Source organism: Paroedura picta, chromosome 4 (assembly GCF_049243985.1).
Source record: "Paroedura picta isolate Pp20150507F chromosome 4, Ppicta_v3.0, whole genome shotgun sequence".
Lineage (NCBI taxonomy): Eukaryota > Metazoa > Chordata > Lepidosauria > Squamata > Gekkonidae > Paroedura > Paroedura picta.
In genome coordinates, this window is record NC_135372.1 from 36,250,209 (window position 1) to 36,271,154 (window position 20,946).

A 20,946-nucleotide genomic window follows, 5' to 3' on the forward strand; every position below is an offset into this window, starting at 1 on the left:
TGACGGCAGACAGCTCATCTGTCTGGGTGTCAACGACCCAAAGGGGAGAGAAAAGAAATCTGTGCGGAACAGTGCGTCTTTCTAGCCTGAATCAACCACAACATCATAAAATCGTGATTTCATCCTCATTTATATGAGCAGGAAAACTGAACTGCACGTTCCAGCCAATACTTCCAGCGGCAGCTCTTTATGTCGGGCCAGGGTGGCTGACACAGAAGCAAAGGAATCTCTCAGTGTGGTGTGGTGTGCATGCCTGAAAATGCCATTGGCATGCAGCAAAGCGGGCATCAGCAGGCGCATAGAATCATAGAATCATAGATTTGGAAGGGACCTCCAGGATCATCTAGTCTAGTGATCCCCAACCTGTGGGCTGCGGACCACATGTGGTCCATTGACTAATTGGAGGTGGGCCCCGAAGGATGCCTTCTCCCCCCCCCCCCGGCCCTTTACAACACACTTCGGGTGTTATTGTCTCCCATCACTCCCAGATGGGACTGTCTCGTTGCAGAGAAACAAGCTCAGGGTTCCCATTGATTTGTCATTGTCATGAGTTGAAATTTCCATGAAAATAAAATGTTCCTTATGTTCATTGTTGTGGCGTGTCTGTATCTTATTTTGAAGGGATGTTTAAACATTACCATAGCGATCAGAGAGCGTTAGAGCAGTGGTTGAGAGTAGAGGCCTCAGTAAAATTGTCAAGCCTTTAGTGGTCCCCGATGATAAAAAGGTTGGGGACCACTGATCTAGTGATTCCAACCCGCTGCAGAAGGCAGGAAATTCCCAACTACCTGCCTGCAGAAGAGGCGGTGCTTTGCCTGGTGTCCTGCAACATCGTTGGCAACCCCTGAAAGAGGATACCCGAGGATCTCAGTATGCCATCAGCAGGGGCATGCCTGTGCTCCGGTGCCAGCTCAGGATGCCAAGGAGTCTTGGCCGCGGGCACCTGTATTCATGCCCTCCTCTTCTACCTGCATGAGATAACCCTCTCCCCCCCACCCCGCCCCGTCCCCATCCCAGATTGTGAAACCAGGAAACTTGCACCGCGAGATGTTCTTCCTTTCCAGATGCTGCCGCTGACCTGGTCCATTGGTGCCTGCCACTCCCTTCTCCCGGGCCAATTTCCTCCTGACAAAAAAACCCCTCTCTTCTGGCTGCTTCCTCATCTCAGAGCAGGCACACACAAACCCCCAAACACACATACACACGGTGCCTCTCGAAGAGATAACCGGCGGCGGCAGGCTCTGCTTGCCTTGCTGACGCTCTACGCCCCTCTGTGAGGCACCACCTTCTTTCGCTTCTCGGGCGCCGGCTGGCTTCATAAGGGAGGCATGCAAACCAATGAAGGTGGAGAGCCGATCTCTGCTACCTGGCGAGCAGCCGCTCCCCTCTTTCTTTCTCTTGGGATTCTGCTTGTGGGGCAGGAGAAGGGGGTTGTCTGCGCTCAGAGCGATTCTTAGCCTCTCCCTTAAATTCGCACCGCTCCTGTAGCTGATTCTCTTCTTGCCACAGGGGGGAAATTTGGCTTAACTTTGGAAATTTCCTTTGCAATTTCTGTTCCGGTGCATTACCTGGGCCATTTGATTTCTCCTTCCAAACTTGCTCCATCTAGATTTCAAGTCCTGAAATTGATGCTGAGTGATCTCCCCCCACCCCACCCCCAAATTCGCTTTCTATTGATGTTTGCATTTTCCTGCCTGCTGCAGAGAAACCCAGGAAGGGGGTGCTCTCCCCATTGCTTTCCAGACTTGGAACTTGGGCTTGGGAAAGATTTCGATTTCTCTTTGGGAGCACCGTTTGCTTTCTCAAAGCCACTGTCTCTTTTCCGCTGGGCGTTGGCTGGTCTTACCACCACCGTGCTTGTCGGAGGGCCGTTTGCGTATCCCCATCAGCTCAGGCGCCTCCACGCTTGGCTCTGTTATCTGTAAATAACAATTTGCGGTGGGTTTTCTGTGGCTCTGACGAAGGATAGTATCCCTACAGTCAAGCGTAAGAAGATACTGGATCTGACACCTTTCTTTTCCTGTGGCTGTTCGTCAATCATCAACTGGTTCCTTCCCTCCGTTAATCCCCCTGAATATCAGTGCTAGCTCTGACCCTTTCAGCAGTCTGGTGGCAGTTCGCCTCCTTCTCCTTCCCGCTTGCTTACCTTGCCAAGAGGCACATACCTGTCGGGCTCTGACTTGGGCTTGGAGAGGGAGAGAAAAAGAACTTGCAAAATGCCCCCAGAAGGTCGCTTGGAAGTTTTCACAGCTGAGATGCTGACCTTCAGCTTATGGGACTATGGGGTCTTTGGCCTCATGCTCCTCATCTCCACCAGCATCGGCCTCTTCTACGCCCTCAGGAAAGGCGGGCAGAAGACCTCAGACGATTTCTTCACTGGGGGCCGGCAGATGTCCGCGATCCCCGTCGGCCTTTCGCTCTCCGCCAGCTTCATGTCGGCCATCCAGGTGTTGGGGGTCCCAGCTGAAGCCTACCGGTACGGCATGAAGTTCCTGTGGATGTGCGTGGGGCAGCTCCTGAACACCCTTTTGACAGCCTACCTGTTCCTGCCGGTCTTTTACCGCCTGCAGCTCACCAGCACGTACGAGGTAAGAGAGCCTCGGCTGGGGAAGGATTCGGAGAGGAATGAGCTTGAATTGGTCCTTGCTACCCTCTTGTATTCCCCTAAAACATTATTAATATTCAGCCTGGAGAAGAGCAGGCTGAGAGGGGACATGATGGCTTTCTTTAAGTATTTGAAAGGTGGGCAAAGGAAGGCAGGGAGCAGTTCCTGTTGGCAGCAGAGAAGAGGACCGGCAGTCATGGCTTTAAACTACATGTAGAACAGTACTGGCTAATTTTTTCACAGTCAGAGTAGTTCAACGATGGGATCCGCTGCCCAAGGAAGTGGTGAGCTTCCCCTCATTGGCAGTCCAAGCAGCAGCAGGACGGATACTTCTCATGGATGCTTTAGGCTGATCCTGCATTGAACAAGGGGCTGGACTAGATGGCCTGTTTGGCCCCTTCCAACTCTACGATTCTATGACTCTATTTCTTGCATGGCAGGTGTTTAGTGTAGCCAGGAGTTCCTGTGACTGTAGAATTGTCTGGCAGGCCGTCAAGAGACGTTCAGAGGTAGTTTGCCATAGGCTGCCTCTGCGTCATGACCCCTAGTGTACCTTGGAGTTCTCCCATCCAGATACTAACCAAGACCAACCCTGCTTAGCTTCTGAGATCAGACAAGATTGGGTGTGCCTGAGCTATCCAGGCCAGGGCTCCCCTCTAACAAACACCCTTGTTGAGCTGTGTTGCCTCTTTGTGGGATATGAACTAGATTGGCTTTAAGATGAGATGACCTTAAACCTTTGGTCCCTGACACAGAGCCCACTGACATTTCCTGGTGCCCACCAGGAGTTTTTAGAAAGTCAGTGATGCTCGATGAGTCTCTCACCCTACACTATCCCGTCGGAAGGAGTGGGTGAATCATAGAATAATAGAGTTGGAAGGTACCTCATGGATCATCTAGTCCAACCCCCTGAACAATGCAGGACAATTCTATTGCTCATCCACTGTAACCTGCCACCCCCTTGAACCTTCACAAAATCAGCCTCTCCGTCAGAAGGCTATCCAGCCTCTAAAAATTTCCAAAGATGGAGAACCCACCACCTCCCGAGGAAGCCTGTTCCACTGAGAAACCACTCTGACTGTCAGGAACATCTTCCAGATGTTTAGACAGAATTTCTTTCAAATTAATTTGATCCCATGGGTTCTGGTCCGTCCCCCTGGGGCAAGAGAGAACAACTCTGCCCCATCCTCTTGGCAGCCTTTTAAATTCTTGAAGATAGTTGGGTGGGTGGTTCTTCATCTGAATTAAGGCAAGCAAGGTATAAATCTTTGTCTTATTATTCCCATGTTCTGTTAGACCAGAATGTATGCGTCATCTCCAAAGTTCCTGCCTCCCTACTGAGACCCAACCTGTGTGGGGAAGGCCTGGACTTCTGGGGTTGGAAAGGGAAGAGACCTTAGCAGGCTATTTTCTCTACCAGACCTAGGACTGCTAGTTCCCCCTTAGCCACCCATGGCGGGTGTAGGGTTGTCGGCTCCAGGTTGGGAGACCCCTGGACATTTGGGGATGGAGCCTGGGCAGGCCAGGGACCGCAGTGGGGTATAATGCCACAGAGCCCTCCCTCCAAAGCATCCATTTTCTCCAGGGAAACTGACCTCTGCAGTCTGGAGATGAGCTGCAATTCCAGGAGATCCCCAGATCCCAATTGGAGCCTGGCATCCCAAAGCGGAACTGATCTCTGGTCTGGAGATTTCTTGGAATCCTGGGAGATCTCCAGGCCCCACCTGGAGGTCTGTTGGGCAGGCACGGGACTCGTGGCTGTTTGTACTAGAACAAACTAACATTGCCGCTCACCAGGAGCTTGTCCTTGGGATGTCTCTGGAATGCAAAATAACTCTGCCCTTCTGGGCATTGGTGTTATGACAGCTGGGAGCTACCTCGAGATTCTGACCTCCCCCCACCTCCCCCCCCAATTTTTCCCCCTAGATGTCAGTAGGAAGAGGGCCTGACAAGAGCCTTCAATGATGCAGGACTGCCTGAGCTGTCCCCTTGTCCATGATACGGTGGGGAAGGCCATCCCATGCCTCCTCTGTTTCTGTTTTGCTCTGCAAATAGCTCTGTTTTCCAAGCCAAGGAGGTGTTTGTTCTTCTAGCTGGAAGATAGGCTAGGAAAACAGCTGGGTAATCTCCTTATCCAGGGTTTGCAATGAGCCTGCACTTGCACATGTGAGAGATGAGCCGGCTGGCCCCCATGTGGCTTTGCACATTGTCGAGCACACAGGTTGGATCTGGGTTTCCTGTGTCACAGAGTTGTCAGTTTTGGATTGGAAGATTTGGATTGGGAGGCTCCCATAGCCTGAGGAAGGGGGGATTTGGGGAGGGGGAAACTTTAATGGTGCACAGGAGCCGGTGTACTGGTTAAAACGGGAGCTTCCAATCTGGGGAACTGGGTTTGATTCCCCGCTCCTCCACATGCAGCCAGCTGGTGACCTTGGGCTTGTCACAGCCCTGATAGTGCTGTTTTCACAAAGCAGTCCTGACAGAGCTCTCTCGGCCCCAAATACCTCCCAGGGTGTCTAGTATGAGGAGAGAAAGGGAAGACACTTGTAAGCTGCTTTGAGACTTCTTCTGGTAGAGAAAAGTGGGGTATAAAACCCAAGTGGTCATTTTCTCCAGGTGAACTGATCAGTTGTAATAACAGGAGATCACTGACCACCACCTGGAGGTTGAGCACAATATAGAGGAAAGGGAATAGCAAGACAAAATCAGCACCGAGGGTACAAATTCAGGTGTGTTAATCAGGGATACAAGATATGGCTGGATTCTGGAGATTTGGGGTGGGGGGATCACTTGGCCATGAAACTGGGGATACTGTGGGTAGGCAGAGAGTTGTGAGTTTCCTGTATTGTGCAGAGGGTTGGACTAGATGATCTTGTAGGTACCTTCCAACTCTATGATTCTATGCTTCCATGATTCTATGTGAACTCTGCAATAATCAGTCCCATGAAAAGCGGAGAATAGCGGAACATACAGAACCAACACTCTCACTTCACAGTCGGTGATGGTCAGGTATAAGGAATCAATGATGTGAACAAGGAGCAATCTGTAGCAAAGCACTTTGCAAATATAATGCTGTTTAAATATAAATTGACATTTAGCTCGGTGGCTCTGCATTTAAAGCATAGCACTACAGTGCTGCGTTAAATTCTGGCTCTGTGGCTTCACAGACATCCCAGGTCATTTGGTCTGTTTCGCATCCCTTTTCCAATTAGTCGTAGGAGAGCCGAATAGACACCATGCTGATTTTGATGGATCCGAGCCTTGCTCAAGAGTACTATTACAGCATGCTCTCAAGTCTGTGTACTTGGAGGGCCAGGAAGCCTTGTCACACACGATTTGCCATGCCTACGGTTCCCCATTTGGATCATTTTGGTGCATGTGGAGAAGTGGTTTCTGCCTCCCCCCACCAATTCCTAACTTGAAATGGTCCAGGCCAGGTTTCCATGGGGCACTATTTGACCTCATGAATCTGCATATGAAGAAGAGTTGATTCTTATATGACGCTTTTCTCTACCCGAAGGAGTCTCAAAGCGGCTTACAGTCGCCTTCCCTTTCCTCTCCCTACAACAGACACCCTGTGAGGTGGGTGAGGCTGAGAGAGCCCTAATATTATGCTTGGTCAGAACAGTCTTACCAGGCCGTGGTGACCCCAACATCACCCAGCTGGCTGCATGCGGGGGAGTGCAGAGTCGAACCCGGCATGCCACATTAGAAGTCCGCACTCCTAACCACTACACCAAACTGGCTCAGGCAAATGGCATGGGGAAGCTGGGAAAGGCTGAAGCCTTATCACCATGTGATGCTCTGAATGGGGTTTTGCATACATGGGAATGGAGCTGAACCTGCAACTGGCAAGTGACATGTGCAGGATGTGCTGGGGGTCCTTGACTCAGCCTGTGTACTTTGTAATGTGTGAAGTGCATCGATTGGTGTTCATGTTCACGCATGTGGGTTGGAAGCAGAATGCATCCCTCTGTGCTTAGAGAATCCTGAAGTATGAACATTCTAGTTATTCCCATGTACATTTTAAATTTTTTTTAAAAAAAATTATATAGAAAAGAACAAGGAAGAATATCTTTGATTACAATATTACAATATCATCCCTCCCTCTACCCCCCAAAGTCCCCATTTGCTTGAAGTTTTGCATTGCTGAATACTGTAGATGTCTGTTGCCTGTAAATATAAAAACAAAGCCACAACAAAAAAATCCCACTTTAACATAACATTTCCAGCACTTACAGTCAATGGGTGTTATAAAAATTGCCCTTAGACTCAAACTAAGGCATATCCTTAAGCTAGAAAATCAGCTGGTTCCTGCACTTGTTTACAACAACATATTTCAAGTACTTTACACCAGTGGTCCCCAACCTTTTTAGCACCAGGGACCACTCACCGGGGACCACTCAACGCTTTTTACTGAGGCCCGGTGGGGGGGGTAGTTTACTCCTCTACTCTCAACCACTGCCCTAACCCTCTCTGATCGCTATGGTAATGTTTAAACATCCCTTCAAAATAAGATACAGACACGCCACAACAATGAACATAAGAAACATTTTATTTTCATGGAAATTTTAATTTATGACAGTTAAACTGACAGTTTAACTGTCAGTTTAACTGTCAGTTAAACTGACAGTTTAACTCATGACAGGGGGGGAGAAGGCGTCCTTCGGGGCCCACCTCCAATTAGTCGAAGGACCACATGTGGTCTGCGGCCCACAAGTTGGGGATCGCTACTTTATACTAAGCATTTCTCATAAAACAATATGAACTTTAATCTAGTATTTATGAAAATAAAATAAAAAAGGAAAAAGCCCCTTTATCATGTCATTTACAGCTACTTTAGCCCAATATTTTTTAAAAAGGGAAATAAAAAAAGAGAAGCCCACTTTATCATAACGTTTGCAGCTCTTAAATTCTTCAATTCAATTTTTAAAAAAATCTTTGCTGTTACCGTATTAATGCCATCCATATAAAAGTATACAGAAACAGAAACAGAATATAGAAAAAATGTCAGCCCCCCCATGTACATTAAAAAAAAACACATGGTATCATCACAAGCCCCAATTCATGAGAAAATAGAGACTAGAATCCTTGCAGACATGAAAAATCTACAGTTTTCCTTCTGATGCAAATTGGGTGGGGGCTATAGCTAGGGAAGCCATTCCCTAGGTGGGAACTGGGGGTCCCCTGGATCACAACTCATCTCAAGACTAAAGAGATCAGTTCCCTTGGAGAAAATGGTGCTTTTGGAGGGGGGACTCCATAGAAGAATAGTTGGGGTCTTCCACTGTCAACCGTGAGTCTCCGTCCCTTCGCCCCTTTACTTTTTGGAAAGCAAAGCCACAACTCAAAGGTAAGCTGCATTACATAACAAAGGCATGTCATCTGTTTTGGCAGCCCCCACCCTGAAGACTTTGAAAGGCTAAAAGAAACTCCCCCCCCCCCCCCAAAAAAAAAAACAGGCTTAGGACTCACATTAGTCACCTGTTTTCCACGAAGCTAGAAAGCCATGAAGTTAGAAAGCCACAATTATGGTACAGTATGGACTATCAGGGTCTTGGATAATTTGCTTGTTTCGCTAAGCTGGACTTTTCTGTGCAGCCCATAATTGCCGAGATGGAAAACTAGTTCTACTCAAATGGCAACTAGCCTGTCAAGGAACCGTTCCCCCCATCCTCCCATCATTTGGGGGACTTTGCCCAAAGTTTATTGTGTAAGCAGCCAGCCCCATTTTGTGCTGTGGCAATTCCGCAGTGGTTCTCAACCTGGGGGTTGGGATCCCTTTGGGGGTCAAACAACCCTTTCACAGGGGTCGCAGCAGGGCGAACAGCTTGTCGCCAGCTGTGCCCCCAGGGGTTGGGGTTGCCAACTGCCAGGTATGGGTCTGGAATTACAGCTGATCTGCAGACTACAGAGAGAACAGTTCCCCTGGAGAAAACAGCTGCCTTGGAAGATGGCCACTTTGGCATTATACCCTGATGAGTTCTCTTCCCCAAATCCTGCCTTCCCACCACCAAAGGCTCCAGGAATTTCCCAACCTGGAGCTGGGAAGCCTACTTTGTTCAATAGGGAATGGGGAGGGCATGTTCCGTTGGGCCATGTGGGGCTGAATAAGGAGCTGGGCTGCCTCTTACGAAGAAAGAGCTGAGAAAAAGCAGATACAATGAAAGAGCAGATGAAGACGAAACCTGTCATGGATGCTTTAGGTTGATCCTGCATTGAACAGGGGGTTGGCCTAAATGGCCTGTATGGCCCCTTCGAACTCTGTGATTCTGTGATTCTATCCTAGTTAGATACCCTGACCATACCACTGTGTTAGATGTTTATGGGAACTTGGCAAAGAAATGTGCTAAGCCCAAGAAAAGAATACCCGAAGCTACCAAGAAATGGGGACTTGCAGGCAGTTGTGTAAAAATGAGGTTCTGGACTTTCAGGGTGGCCCTACCATGGTAAGATTGGGAGGGGGGGGGAGTCATCATGATGGACTACAGGTTGTTTTTGGGAATCCACTCATAGCTCACCGGTTCCTGGGATTCTTTCAGAGGATACTGGTTAGCTGGGCCTTGGTATAATCCTGAAAGGTGCTTTAAGGCAGAAGGTAGTTGTGGGGTCCCAGATTTAATAAAGTCTTCAATTAAACCCGCAACTTGTGCATTATGAATGGAAAACATATTGGCAGACCATAGGTAGTTGGAGGAAAATAAAGGCAGCTTTGCAAATTAGTTCCAGAATATATTTATGCTTGATGGAAGCCTATCAGACTACATGGACCAATAGTCTAAGTCAGTTGCAGATAATTAAGAATGAAATCTAGAATAATTAGAGTTGACAGCTCTGGGTTGGAAAATGCCTGATTGGGGGGGGGGGGGGGGGTTGGAGGCCGGGAAGGGCAGGTTTTGGGGAGGAGAGGGACCTCAGCAGGGTACACTATTTTAGACTCCATCCCCCCTGAAGCAGCCATTTTTAAAAGTCCATTGTTTAAACCTAAACCATCCAATCTTAAGAAGAAGAAGAAGAAGAAGAGTTGGTTCTTATATGCCGCTTTTCCCTACCCGAAGGAGGCTCAAAGCGGCTTACAGTCGCCTTCCCTTTCCTCTCCCCACAACAGACACCCTGTGAGGTGGGTGAGGCTGAGAGAGCCCTGATATTACTGCCCGGTCAGAACAGTTTTATCAGTGCCGTGGCGAGCCCAAGGTCACCCAGCTGGTTGCATGTGGGGGAGCGCAGAATCGAACCCGGCATGCCAGATTAGAAGTCCGCACTCCTAACCACTACACCAAACTGACTCAAGGAATTACAATACAACATTGGAAATTGCAAACAGATATTTCAGATTCCAAAATGCAGAGCTGTTTGGAAGTCGTAAAATTGAAGTAAACAAGAAACACCTGCTAGATTAGAATTTTAACCTGGCAATTTTAGGGACAGGAAATGGTCATTGGCTACCAAATTTCTGTCAGATTTCCCCATGCAAATCAAGATGGTCCTTTAAGTAATAAGTTTATCTTGAGTGATCAGCAGAAGCATACCTTGGGAGGAAATATAGTCGTATGTGGTCAATTCTTTGGCTAATTTTAGATTTAGCCTCTCTGACACACCATAAAACCCAAGCCCTGTTGTACTATCCAGCAGGGGATGATATCTGACTAAATCAAGAAGAGTTTATGACATTTTATAATCAAATTACCATGTTTTTAAAGGAAATTAACTGTAGTTGTAAAGTTTACGAGTACCCTTGCTAGTCAAGGGTCATTGAGATATCGTTCAATGATAGGTGACAATGGGAAAAGGTTTTAAAAGGGGGAAACTTGAACCAACCTATCAAGTGATTTTCCACCGAAGGAGCAGCAGTTTTGGTCCTCTGTCCCCCCCTCTCTCCCGCCTTTCAGCCACCTTGGCTGTTATGGTTTGTTTACCTACGAGTTACAAACCCACCTGCGTCTGCAAGATGATAGCAGATTCTCCAGGCCCTTGTGCAATCTCTTCCATTCAAACAAATTTTGAGTCCAGTGGCTCTTTTAAAACAAAGTTTTCTTCAAGGTTTGAGCATTCATGTGTACGTACAATGTATGCACACAAAAGCTCATCCTTATCCATGGTTCCTAAATATATTTGTGAAACAGCCTGGAGGGTGGAACGTGACTGGCTGTCCGAGTTGGAATAGGGCCAATCAGGGTGCAGCCAGCAAAGCTCCCTGCACCCTGATTGACCCTGCCCCCACAGCTCCCACCCTCCCTTCAGCAGGACCCAGCACTAGAGAGAGACAGAGAACCCTGCCAAACCACTAATGGGCCCTGCTTCCCTGCTAAAAACAACCCCTGATTACCTCTATGGCTAATGCTGGACGGAGAGAGAGAAGACACAGGGAGAGCTGCCCCAAACTGCCAACGAAGCCTCATTCCCTGCTATGGCTCCTGCTGCCAGAGAGAGAGAGAGAGAGAGAGAGAGAGAGAGAGAGAGAGAGAGAGATCTGTGCCTGCCAGTGTTCCCTGGGTCCTAATGCCCATTGCATTCCTGGTTGCAATGGGCTTTCTTGCTAGTATATTTTGAATAAAACTTTGTTGGGCTTAGAGGTGCCACTGGACTCGAAATTTGTTCTACTGCTTCAGACTAACCTGGCTTCCCACTTGAATTGCTCTTCCATTCTAACAATAAAATCAGAGTCCAGTAGCACCTTTTAGACCAACAAAGATTTATTCAAGGCATGAGCTTTCGAGTGCAAGCACTCTTCCTCAGACTATGAACTCCCTCAACCCACCACCCAAGGAGGTCCCGGCCACACCTGTCCATTCTAAGTCAGACCATGGAGAAATCTTCCTTTGGTTCTTTATACCCAGTAAAAAGAATTAAAAGAAAAAGGGTTTGTTTTGATAAATGGCATCCGGAAGGTGTGCGTGTGGACTCTCATATCTGTTGATTTCAAAACTAGCCCCCAGTTCTTGTGCTCCTAGAAATTACACTTTAAGCAGCCAGGGTATTCACCGCTCGTAACCACTACATCTGCTCCCTGGCTTTCAACAACTGCTCCGTTTGCAGGAATGGGACTTAAAAGCTCTTGATGGCACAGAGGCAAAGTTTCTCACCTTTTAATTGCTCCCAATCAGATTCAGGAAAGTTTCCCACCTTTTAATTGCTACCAATCCGGTTTATGATCTCCATGATGAGGCTTATCTGTTCTCAGACGATGGGTGTGAGGAGCTGAGAAAGACCGGGCAGAGACGGGGGTCAATGGGTGGATTCCAGACACTCCCCTGGGAGATGAATTTTGGAAGATTTTAGGTTTGGTTCAAAGCGCCCCCATTCTGCTTACCATTTATCCCAGCATGGTGTAATGGTTAAGAGGGGCGGCTTCTAATCTGGCGAGCCAGGTTTGATTCCCTGCTCTTCCACATGTAGCCAGCTGGATGACCATGGGTTTGTCACAGCCCTGATAGTGCTGTTCTGACCGAGTAGTCTCTCAGCCCCACCTCCCTCACAGGACGTCTGTTGTGCGGAGAGGAAGGGAAGGTGATTGTAAGCTGCTTTGAAACTCGTTTAGGCAGTGAAAAGCGGGGTATAAAAACCAACTCCCTTAGCCTTTAGGTGAGGCTGAGAGAGCCCAGACTGCTCTCTGAGAACGACTCTGACAGGACTGTGACTGGCCCCAGGTCATCCAGCTGGCTGCACAAAGAGGAGCGGGGGATCAAACCTGGCTCGGCAGATTAGAAGTTACCACTCTTAACAACTACACCATGCAGACAAAAATTCCCTTCTTGAAAATCTCAATCTGTATTCTGTATTCTGGCCTTTTGACCCAAGATTTCAAGCTTGAAACTTCGGACCCTGAGAGCAGCCTGCAGCCCGCCTTGTCTGTCCTTTGCTCGCTTGCTCGGCTGAGGAGGCTTAAGGGCCAGTGAGTGCATTTGAAGAGGCACAGATGGACTCCGCAGTGACGTGGGAAGGGCTGGGGAAACCAGCCATGCCGGGGCACCACGTCAGACCGGTCAACGAGCTGTGCAAACTGGCTGGAGGGGAGAGACGAGGGCGCAGGTGCTGAATCCGTCTTTCACCGCAGCTTTCTTAAAGGTTTTCGTGTGAGGAGCCCCAAACCGTTTCCTGGTGAGGCTCCGATCCCTCCTTGTAGGATATTCTCTTGTCCTCATGCAGCAACAATCACACGATTGTCCGTCTTAATGAAAGGCATCTCAGTGCATGGAAAGAAGGATCACCACACTCTTGTAGGACATGTTGCACATTCAGGAAATTGTGTTCTGTTTTAGGCTTGCCATCTTAAAGAGGATATCCTAGGCTAGAGGCTGATGAGGTCAGAGGCCAACCTTGGGGAGTGCTTGGATGGAAGCACCAAGGAATGCCACCCTTTCTGTGTAGAGACAGGCAATGGCAAACCACCTCTCTTTATCTCTCGCCTTGAAACTCTGGGGCAGGGGTGGCCAAACTGTGGCTCTCCAGATGTCCATGGACTTCAATTCCCATGAGCACCAGGGGCTCATGGGAATTGTAGTCCATGAACAGCTGGAGAGCCACAGTTTGGCCACCAGGGCTCATGGGAGTTGTAGTCCATGGAGATCTGGAGAGCCACAGTTTGGTCACCAGGGCTCATGGGAGTTGGTCCATGGACATCTGGAGAGCCACAGTTTGGCCACCCCTGGCCTAGGGGATCACCATAAATTGATGGCAACTTGAGAGCACTTTTGTCTACCACCAGAAGCCAAATGGGTACAACCCAAATCGTCCAGGAGATGTTGCACCATCATTATGAGGCAAGGTCAGAGAGGCTGGGAGTTTGCCATTTAGAAAAAAACAGGTGATTTAAGGAGAGACTGGATAGAGATTTATAAAATTATTCATGGGGTGTAGACAGTGGCTAGAGGGACTTTTGTCTTCTGCTCCTGTAAATGCAAAATGCACAGGTAGGCAAAAGAACGTCTTTTCCACAGGACTCAAACTGTTGAAACTCACTGCCTCAGGATGCTCAGAGGACTTTAAAAGGGAGCTCAAAGAGACCTCCATGTCTGGAAGCAGTCTAGCCCTTGAAAATCTATGGAAAGGCTGGGCACTGTTCAAAAGGGACTAGGAAGCTGTCAAAAGCCAATTTGTTTGCATTTTTTCTCTTGCCAAGTTTCACTGATTAAGTTTCTGTCCGCCTTTCCTTTGTTAACCCTTTGTTAACCAGGCAGTTAGGATATATTAATGAAATGTGTAAGTGTGAGCACACAGAAATGAAAGCAAATGTGTATCTGAGATGCTTTGTGTATTAGAGATTTACTAGAGAGCCAACTTGGTGTTGTGGTTAAGAGTGGCAGCTTCTAATCTGGAGAGCTGGACTTGATTTCCCTAGTCGTTCACCAGCAGCCAGCAGGGTAACCTTGGGCTAGTCCCAGTCCTGATAGGGCTGTTCTCAAAGAGCTCTCCCAGCCCCACCTACCTCACAGGGTGTGTGTTGTGGGGAGAGTAAGGGAAGGCGATTGTAAGCCACTTGGAAACTTCTTCGGGTAGTAAAAAGCGGGTACAAATAAACTTCTCCCTAATGGAGCTGGTTCACCCCCACAAGATGCCATTTTTGAATGGGCAGGCACTATGTTCGTTTAAGATTTCTCAGCAGGTAGAAATTCAACCTGGACAGCTTTCCCCAGCCAAGTGTCATGGAGAGGAGTCGTGAGCTTTTGATTTCTCCTTTTCATGTAGCAAGGATATTTCATTTCCCTGTTGTTGCAAATACGGAGACATTTCCCCGGGCAACTGTACCCCCCATGGCATTCTAGCTTCCAGAGTGGACAATTGTTCATACAATTAATAGAATTCTCATGCCCCTCGTAAAACTGAGAGAAGCTTCCTGCAGAGATGATGGCCACGTCCATTGAAAATCAATTTCACTTGGCAAGGTATGTAATAAGGATGCTTGACATTAATAGAAAGGGAAAGACAATTAAGGCATATAAAGTGTTACTTATCTTAGGGTTATTTTTATTTGAAACGTTTATTAGCTGCCTTTCTCCTTTTTGGAACTCAAGCAGCTCTGCAGGGTAGACCAAACACTAACCATAAAAAATACATTAAACATTTATGTTATAAATTTATATTATAAATGTGGCTTTGTAATCTTTTGATGCTTTATTGAAAGTTGTTTTGATGTTATAGTCTGTATAATGTTCCATGTAAGTTATATAATGTTCAGTGTAAACCGCCCAGAGCTGCAAAGAAATGGGCAGTATAGAAATCTAAAAAAAAACAAAAAACAAAACAAAAAAAATTGAATATCACTTTTTAAGTATTTTCTCTTGCCCTGACTTTGATAGGCCAGACTAATCCCATTTCCCCAGAGCTTGAAAGCTAAGCAGTATTGACCCTGCTTAGCATTTGGATAGGAGACCCCAAAGGAATTCCAGGGTTGTGACACAGAGGTAGGTAAAAGGTAAAGGTATCCCCTGTGCAGGCACCATGTCTGACCCTTGGGGTGACGCCCTCTAGCGTTTTCATGGCAGACTCAATACAGGGAGGTTTGCCAGTGCCTTCCCCAGTCATTACCGTTTACCCCCCAGCAAGCTGGGTACTCATTTTACCGACCTCGGAAGGATGGAAGGCTGAGTCAACCTTGAGCCAGCTGCTGGGATCAAACTCCCAGCTTCATGGGCAGAGCTTTCAGACTGCATGTCTGCTGCCTTACCAATCTGCGCCACAAGAGGCTTTACTGTTTAGTCACTCTGCCATAATTTGGAGGTTTCTCCTCTGGCTCCGAGTATATTTGTATATAACAAATGTCATTTGCCTTCAGGAAAGGAAAAGCATTTGTTGGGATGATCTTCCCCAAATGAGCAACCTCTGTATACGTGCATCAGAAGCCAAGTGGAGCAAAGGTCTCAAACTCTGCTCTTCTTGCCATTCCAAAAATCAACAGTGTTGTGAAAGAAAGGAGGTGTTTTTGTTTTTTAAAACAACCCTAAAACCCTTGACAGAGGATGAGTCAGTCTATTAAGATAGTTGTGTTTTACTTGAAGTCAAAGTCTGCACAGTGTTCTAGCAGAAGGACAGTTATGGTTTTGTAGAACTAGAGATGGAAAAGAATATTCTTCATCCTGTGGCAGTCTGGTGACATTAGACTGGGTCCTAGCTGGAAACTGTAGCTTGCTTGCACACGTGTGACTTTGGAGTAGACCTTAGTTTCCCACCAGTGCCGTTCAATCGATGCATATCTGTACAATGCTATGCAGACAGGATTATCCTGGTTTATGCAGATGTCAGTCAGTGCAGCCCTTCATTGCATTAAATCATAGAATCATAGAATCACAGAATCATAGAGTTGGAAGGGGCCATACAGGCCATCTAGTCCAACCCCCTGCTCAACGCAGGATCAGCCCAAAGCAACCTAAAGCAAAGATATGGGTAAATGCTTTTTTTATTGGGACATTTGGTCTTAGTCAAACCTCCACGTTGAGTTGCATTGTTTTTCTCAAGGTGAACTGAAGACAAGAAAGACAAAGCCAGTTGTTCCCTAGCTCACAGCTGTGCTGAGAATCTAGCCCCTAGCAGGGACACAGAGACTTAGATGTGCAAGGAGATAGACTGTATCTTCTGGAGACTTTCAGGAAAGGTTTTCTTGACTGAGAGAGAAAGAGAACTGAAATAATGATGAGGAAGAAGAAGAGTTGGTTCTTATATGCCACTTTTCTCTCCCCGAAGGAGTCTCCAAGCGGCTTACATTCACCTTTCCTTTCCTCTCCTCACAACAGACACCCTGTGAGGGAGGTGAGGCTGAGAGAGAACAGCTTCATCAGTGCTGTGGCGAGCCTAAGGTCACCCAGCTGGCTGCATGTGGGGGAGCGCAGAATCAAACCTGGCTCAACAGATTAGAAGTCTGCACTCCTAACCACTACACCAAGCTGGCTGGAAATCCTTGACACACAGGGACAAAGGTACTTTTTCAGTGGTCCATATTGGGGGAAGGAGAGTATACACCTGAGTTCCACTGAACTGAAGGCCACCATAGCTATGTGGAGCAGACAAAGAGTCTGAAGTAATGGAAGGTTCTAGAACTCTTAATTTCTAAGTTAAAGAGCTGGCCTTAGAGGAAGACCAGCTAGGGGATATATTGAGTGGGTGGCAAAGGAATTGTTTGCTTATACCTTTCTTTTTGGTTCTTATGCCCTTCTTTTGGGTTCCTTGCGCAGTCTGTTGCTGTGCTGAGTGTGTGTGTGTGGACATTTTACTTTTCATAAATTGTTCATGATTTTGAACGCTGGTAGTTTTTCTCTTTTTAATTTGATTTTGGGGCTTTTTTTGTGGAGCTACCAATTACAAGCAACTTTTCGGGGGGCTCTCCTGAGTCCTGACAGGGGAATTGGTGGAAATTGGTGTAACCTTATATATAGGTACTGGCATTTTGTTTTTAACAGTAAAGCACTGTGTATGTTTGTGTGTATAATTTTAATGTGTGTGTTAAACATCTAAAAAGTATTCAGAAATCAAAGACCCCATCTAAAATGGCAATATATAAATAATTATATGTGATGTGCGTTGAGCAGAGATTTATAAAAATTGGGCCCTTCCTTTTGCTATCACTTTGCCTGGAACAAAGGTTAGGTAACTTTTAATATCTGGAGTGCGGGTGCAACCAAACCCATCTGAATCATTCCCAGGAGATAAAGACAATAACAAATGACATCTTGATTTCACATATTTACATTTTCCTTGATCTCTGGTCAGGAGCTTTCTACAGAAATCCATTGAAGAGAATATTCGAGGAAGTCCTACATTTCAGTTTTCTTTTCCTGTTCTTGTATTGGCAGTATCTGGAATTAAGATTCTCCAAGAAAGTCCGCCTCTGCGGGACAATCCAGTACATTATTGCAACGGTAGGTTGACCGGGATACCTTTTGTCAAAGTATTGTGCCTTGAACACTGACTTAAAGCCGCTTTGTATAGAAACTAGGGGCCTCGCTAGCTCTGTCTGGTCTGACCAGCAGTGGTTCTCCAGGGTCTCATGCTAGACCCTGTGATTTAACTGGAGACTGAAAATAGGGCCTTCTGCATGCAGCTATGGCTCAGAGTAGGGCATAGGTGAAGGTCATGAGCATATGAACCTGCCGTCTACTGAGCAAGACCCCCTCATATGTTAATCTCAGAATAGCCTACTCTGACTGGCAGCAGCTTTCCAAGGACCAAAAGCGCTCCCCCCTCCCCGGACTTGCTTCCTAAAATCCTTTGAATCCTAAAATATTGGATTGGATCATGTAAAGTCCATGCTCATCCCCTAAGCCAGGGGCAGTCAACCTGTGGTCCTCCAGATGTTCATGGACTGCAATTCCCATGAGCCCCTGCCAGCACAGGTTGACTACCCTTGGAGGACCACAGGTTGTCTACCCCTGCCCTAAGCCATGACTCCCTCAGGCCCAAAGCTCTCCAAGAGCATGAGGAATAGCTGCTCCTGCTCCCCAATCACCCTGCACACTCTCTAAAACGTGACTGTTTTCTGAGAACATTTTTATAAAGTGAAGAATGTTGCCGTTCACATCCATGGAATTTAAGGTCATCTTATGTTTGCATTGCTCTCTAATTATGTCATTCAGCTTCTTTTGTTGCATGCAATAAACTTTCACGGCATGATTCTCCAACCTTGTGATTCTGCCTTGTTGTCCGTATCACGCTTTGTTTTTGAGTCTGTTGCTCTCTAATTTGGTTGGCTGTAGATACTGGGCTGTCCTTATTGCATTATTCTCAGCTGTCTTCTGCCTTGAATCCCTGTGAGAAGGATATTGTATAAATCAGTGGTTGTCAACCTCCCTAATGCCACGACCCTTTAATACAGTTCCTCATGGTGTGGTGACCCCCAACCATAAAATTATGCAAGGGTTCTTTCACAGAAATTAAACCGAAACTGACCAATGGTGTGAAGATCCATTATTCATGATTGTACATAAATTGCTTAGAAATTGTATATAAATTGGCAGTTGCCTTCAGGAGGAGCAGGAACAGTGCCTCCCCTGCCCCTTGGCCAAGCTGCTCACCCTGCTGTGACCCCTGTAAAAGGGTCGTTCGACCCCCAACGGGGTCCCAACCCCTAGGCTGAGAATCAGTGGTATAAATTAAGTAAATAAATATGCCATCCTGTGTAACGTTTGCATTCTGCCATCTCTCCCAGATGCTGTACACTGGAATTGTCATCTATGCTCCGGCTTTGATCCTCAACCAGGGTACGTGCCAAGAGTTGTCTTGCAAGTTAAATTTGTGCATGACTCAGCAGTAAATCCTACTTCATTTGGTTCTCATTTAGAACATCCCCCCTTTTTACGCATGACATTTGTTTGCAAGTAAAACTTGTCCCTGATACAGGGCTTAAGTGTCAGAAGTCCTCTGGGGCTAAATGTCTGTGGTTCAAGCCAGCTTGGCCAGTTTTAAAAGATGGAAACCCTACAGATATGAACATTTGTGCCAATTAAGCTAAATTGTGCCTCTCCAGATGTCCATGGACTACAATTCCCATGAGCCCTGGTGGCCAAACTGTAGCTCTCCAGATGTCCACGGACTACTGTCTCAGCAGTAAATTAAGCAAGATGACAAAATCATTCTGCTTCACATAGCTTTGCAGTCAGTTTGGGCAAATATAGAGAAAATTCTGCATTAAGATCCCTTCTCATTCTTCTAGTGACCGGACTAGATATCTGGGCCTCTCTTCTCTCCACTGGAACCATCTGTACATTCTACACCACCATTGTGAGTATACTGGATGCACTTGAAATGTTGCTCCTTATCCAGATGATGGCTGATAACCTCCACCATGTTCTCCTTGACCCATTCCAACAGGCCTCTGTTCTGAAAACCATAAAACATATCCCCCTTTCATTTTTGATGGGTTCACATGAACCCAGGAAGCTGCCTTCCACTCAGTCCAAACTTTAGTCTATCCAATCCAGTGCTCTCCGAAAGGCAGCAGCTTTCCAAAGTTTCAAGGCGAGATTCTTCCGTCTCCTGTTATTGATGCTCCTTTGAGATGGCTGGGATTGAATGTGAAAAATGCACTCGTGTGAAGCATATGCTGTGCCCTGAGCTACAACCCCTCTGATTAAAAACAGAAGAGCCTCACTTGGCGATATTTGCTCACAGATTCAGGAAGTTGTCTGACACCCAATCAGAGTGTTGGTCCTTCTTGCTCAGTTCTGTTTGGCAGTACTTAAGGGCCTCTTTTCAGCATTCATGACTAAGAGCTCTTGATAGACTCCCCTCCTCCATGAATTGGCATAATCCTCTATTGATTAAAAAAATGAACACACTAAAAGAACACTTGCTGGATCAGGTCCATCTCATCCAGCATCTTGATTCATATGGTTGCCCCCAGAATACCCACATGCAAAGCCCAGAGGCCAAAGGATCTCCTTGTATTGTTCCACTGTTACTGGTATTCAGAAGTATACTGGTTCGAAACATGAGGTTTCCATTTTGGCTGTTAAGGGACTCTTCCTTGAACACCCTGGTCATCGATATTTGTACTCAGCAATTTTTGGGATGGTGAAATTTCAGACGTTGGGCATTTCGTGGTCTCTTCTGAACCAATATCTCTCTAAGTTTTCTACATCTCCTTTCTGCTTTCAGGGTGGAATGAAAGCTGTTATCTGGACAGATGTATTCCAAGTTTTTGTCATGCTCTCGGGCTTCATTGCCATCATTATCCAGGGGACACTCATGGTAGGAGGGCCAGGCCAAGTCTTGGGCATTGCGTACAACCACTCCAGGATCAACTTTGGCGAGTACGTTCTTACCTACTGTCACCATTAGTTCCGTCCTGAATGTTCATGGATTTGAATGTTCGTGAATTTGAATGTTCATGGATTTGAATGTTTGTGAATTTGAATCTTGGCTGCAGTGTTGCCATTTCATGTTGTTTGTGCATGCACACAGATGCGTCTGCAAAGTATCCTCTTTCTGGTTTTTAGTACACATTTCCATGTCTGTCCCATCTGCCTTGTGCATCACTATCCTTCCCCCAAGGAGCTCAAGGTTATGGGTGGATTTCAAGGCAGAGCTTCCAGATGCTACTTCAATGGACTGGCATAGCTTACAGAGGCTAGTAAGCTATGTAAGTTAGTAAGTTAGTTCAGCTCACTATGCCATATTGGCTGTGCACAATTGATCACCATTGCTTCCTCATCTACTGCCAGGTGCATGTGACCCCCCCCCCCCATCCTCCAGTGAACTTACTTATACTGCAATCAGATCCAACTAGGTAAGGTGGTAAATTTTGCCTGATGCAGAGGATCAACCTTTACATATGTATCTGTGGCCCAATGCAAGTGTCTCCAGCCTTTTCCAAAAGGATGGCTCAAGATCACTATCACAACCTCCTTTACAAA

The 20,946-nt window shown here is 46.8% G+C and overlaps 1 protein-coding gene across 1 annotated transcript in view; it reads left to right on the forward strand.

Annotated features, from left to right (window-relative positions):
* The first annotated feature begins 1,068 nt into the window (after window positions 1-1,068).
* The window catches only part of SLC5A5 (solute carrier family 5 member 5), a 43,451-nt gene continuing 23,573 nt past the window's right edge, over window positions 1,069-20,946 (forward strand). Inside the window, exons 1-5 of the mRNA XM_077332419.1 lie at window positions 1,069-2,588; window positions 17,389-17,454; window positions 18,741-18,792; window positions 19,245-19,312; window positions 20,189-20,343. Coding sequence (XP_077188534.1) covers window positions 2,217-2,588; window positions 17,389-17,454; window positions 18,741-18,792; window positions 19,245-19,312; window positions 20,189-20,343 — 713 coding nt within the window. The 5' untranslated portion in view covers window positions 1,069-2,216. The remainder of the gene's footprint in view (window positions 2,589-17,388; window positions 17,455-18,740; window positions 18,793-19,244; window positions 19,313-20,188; window positions 20,344-20,946) is intronic.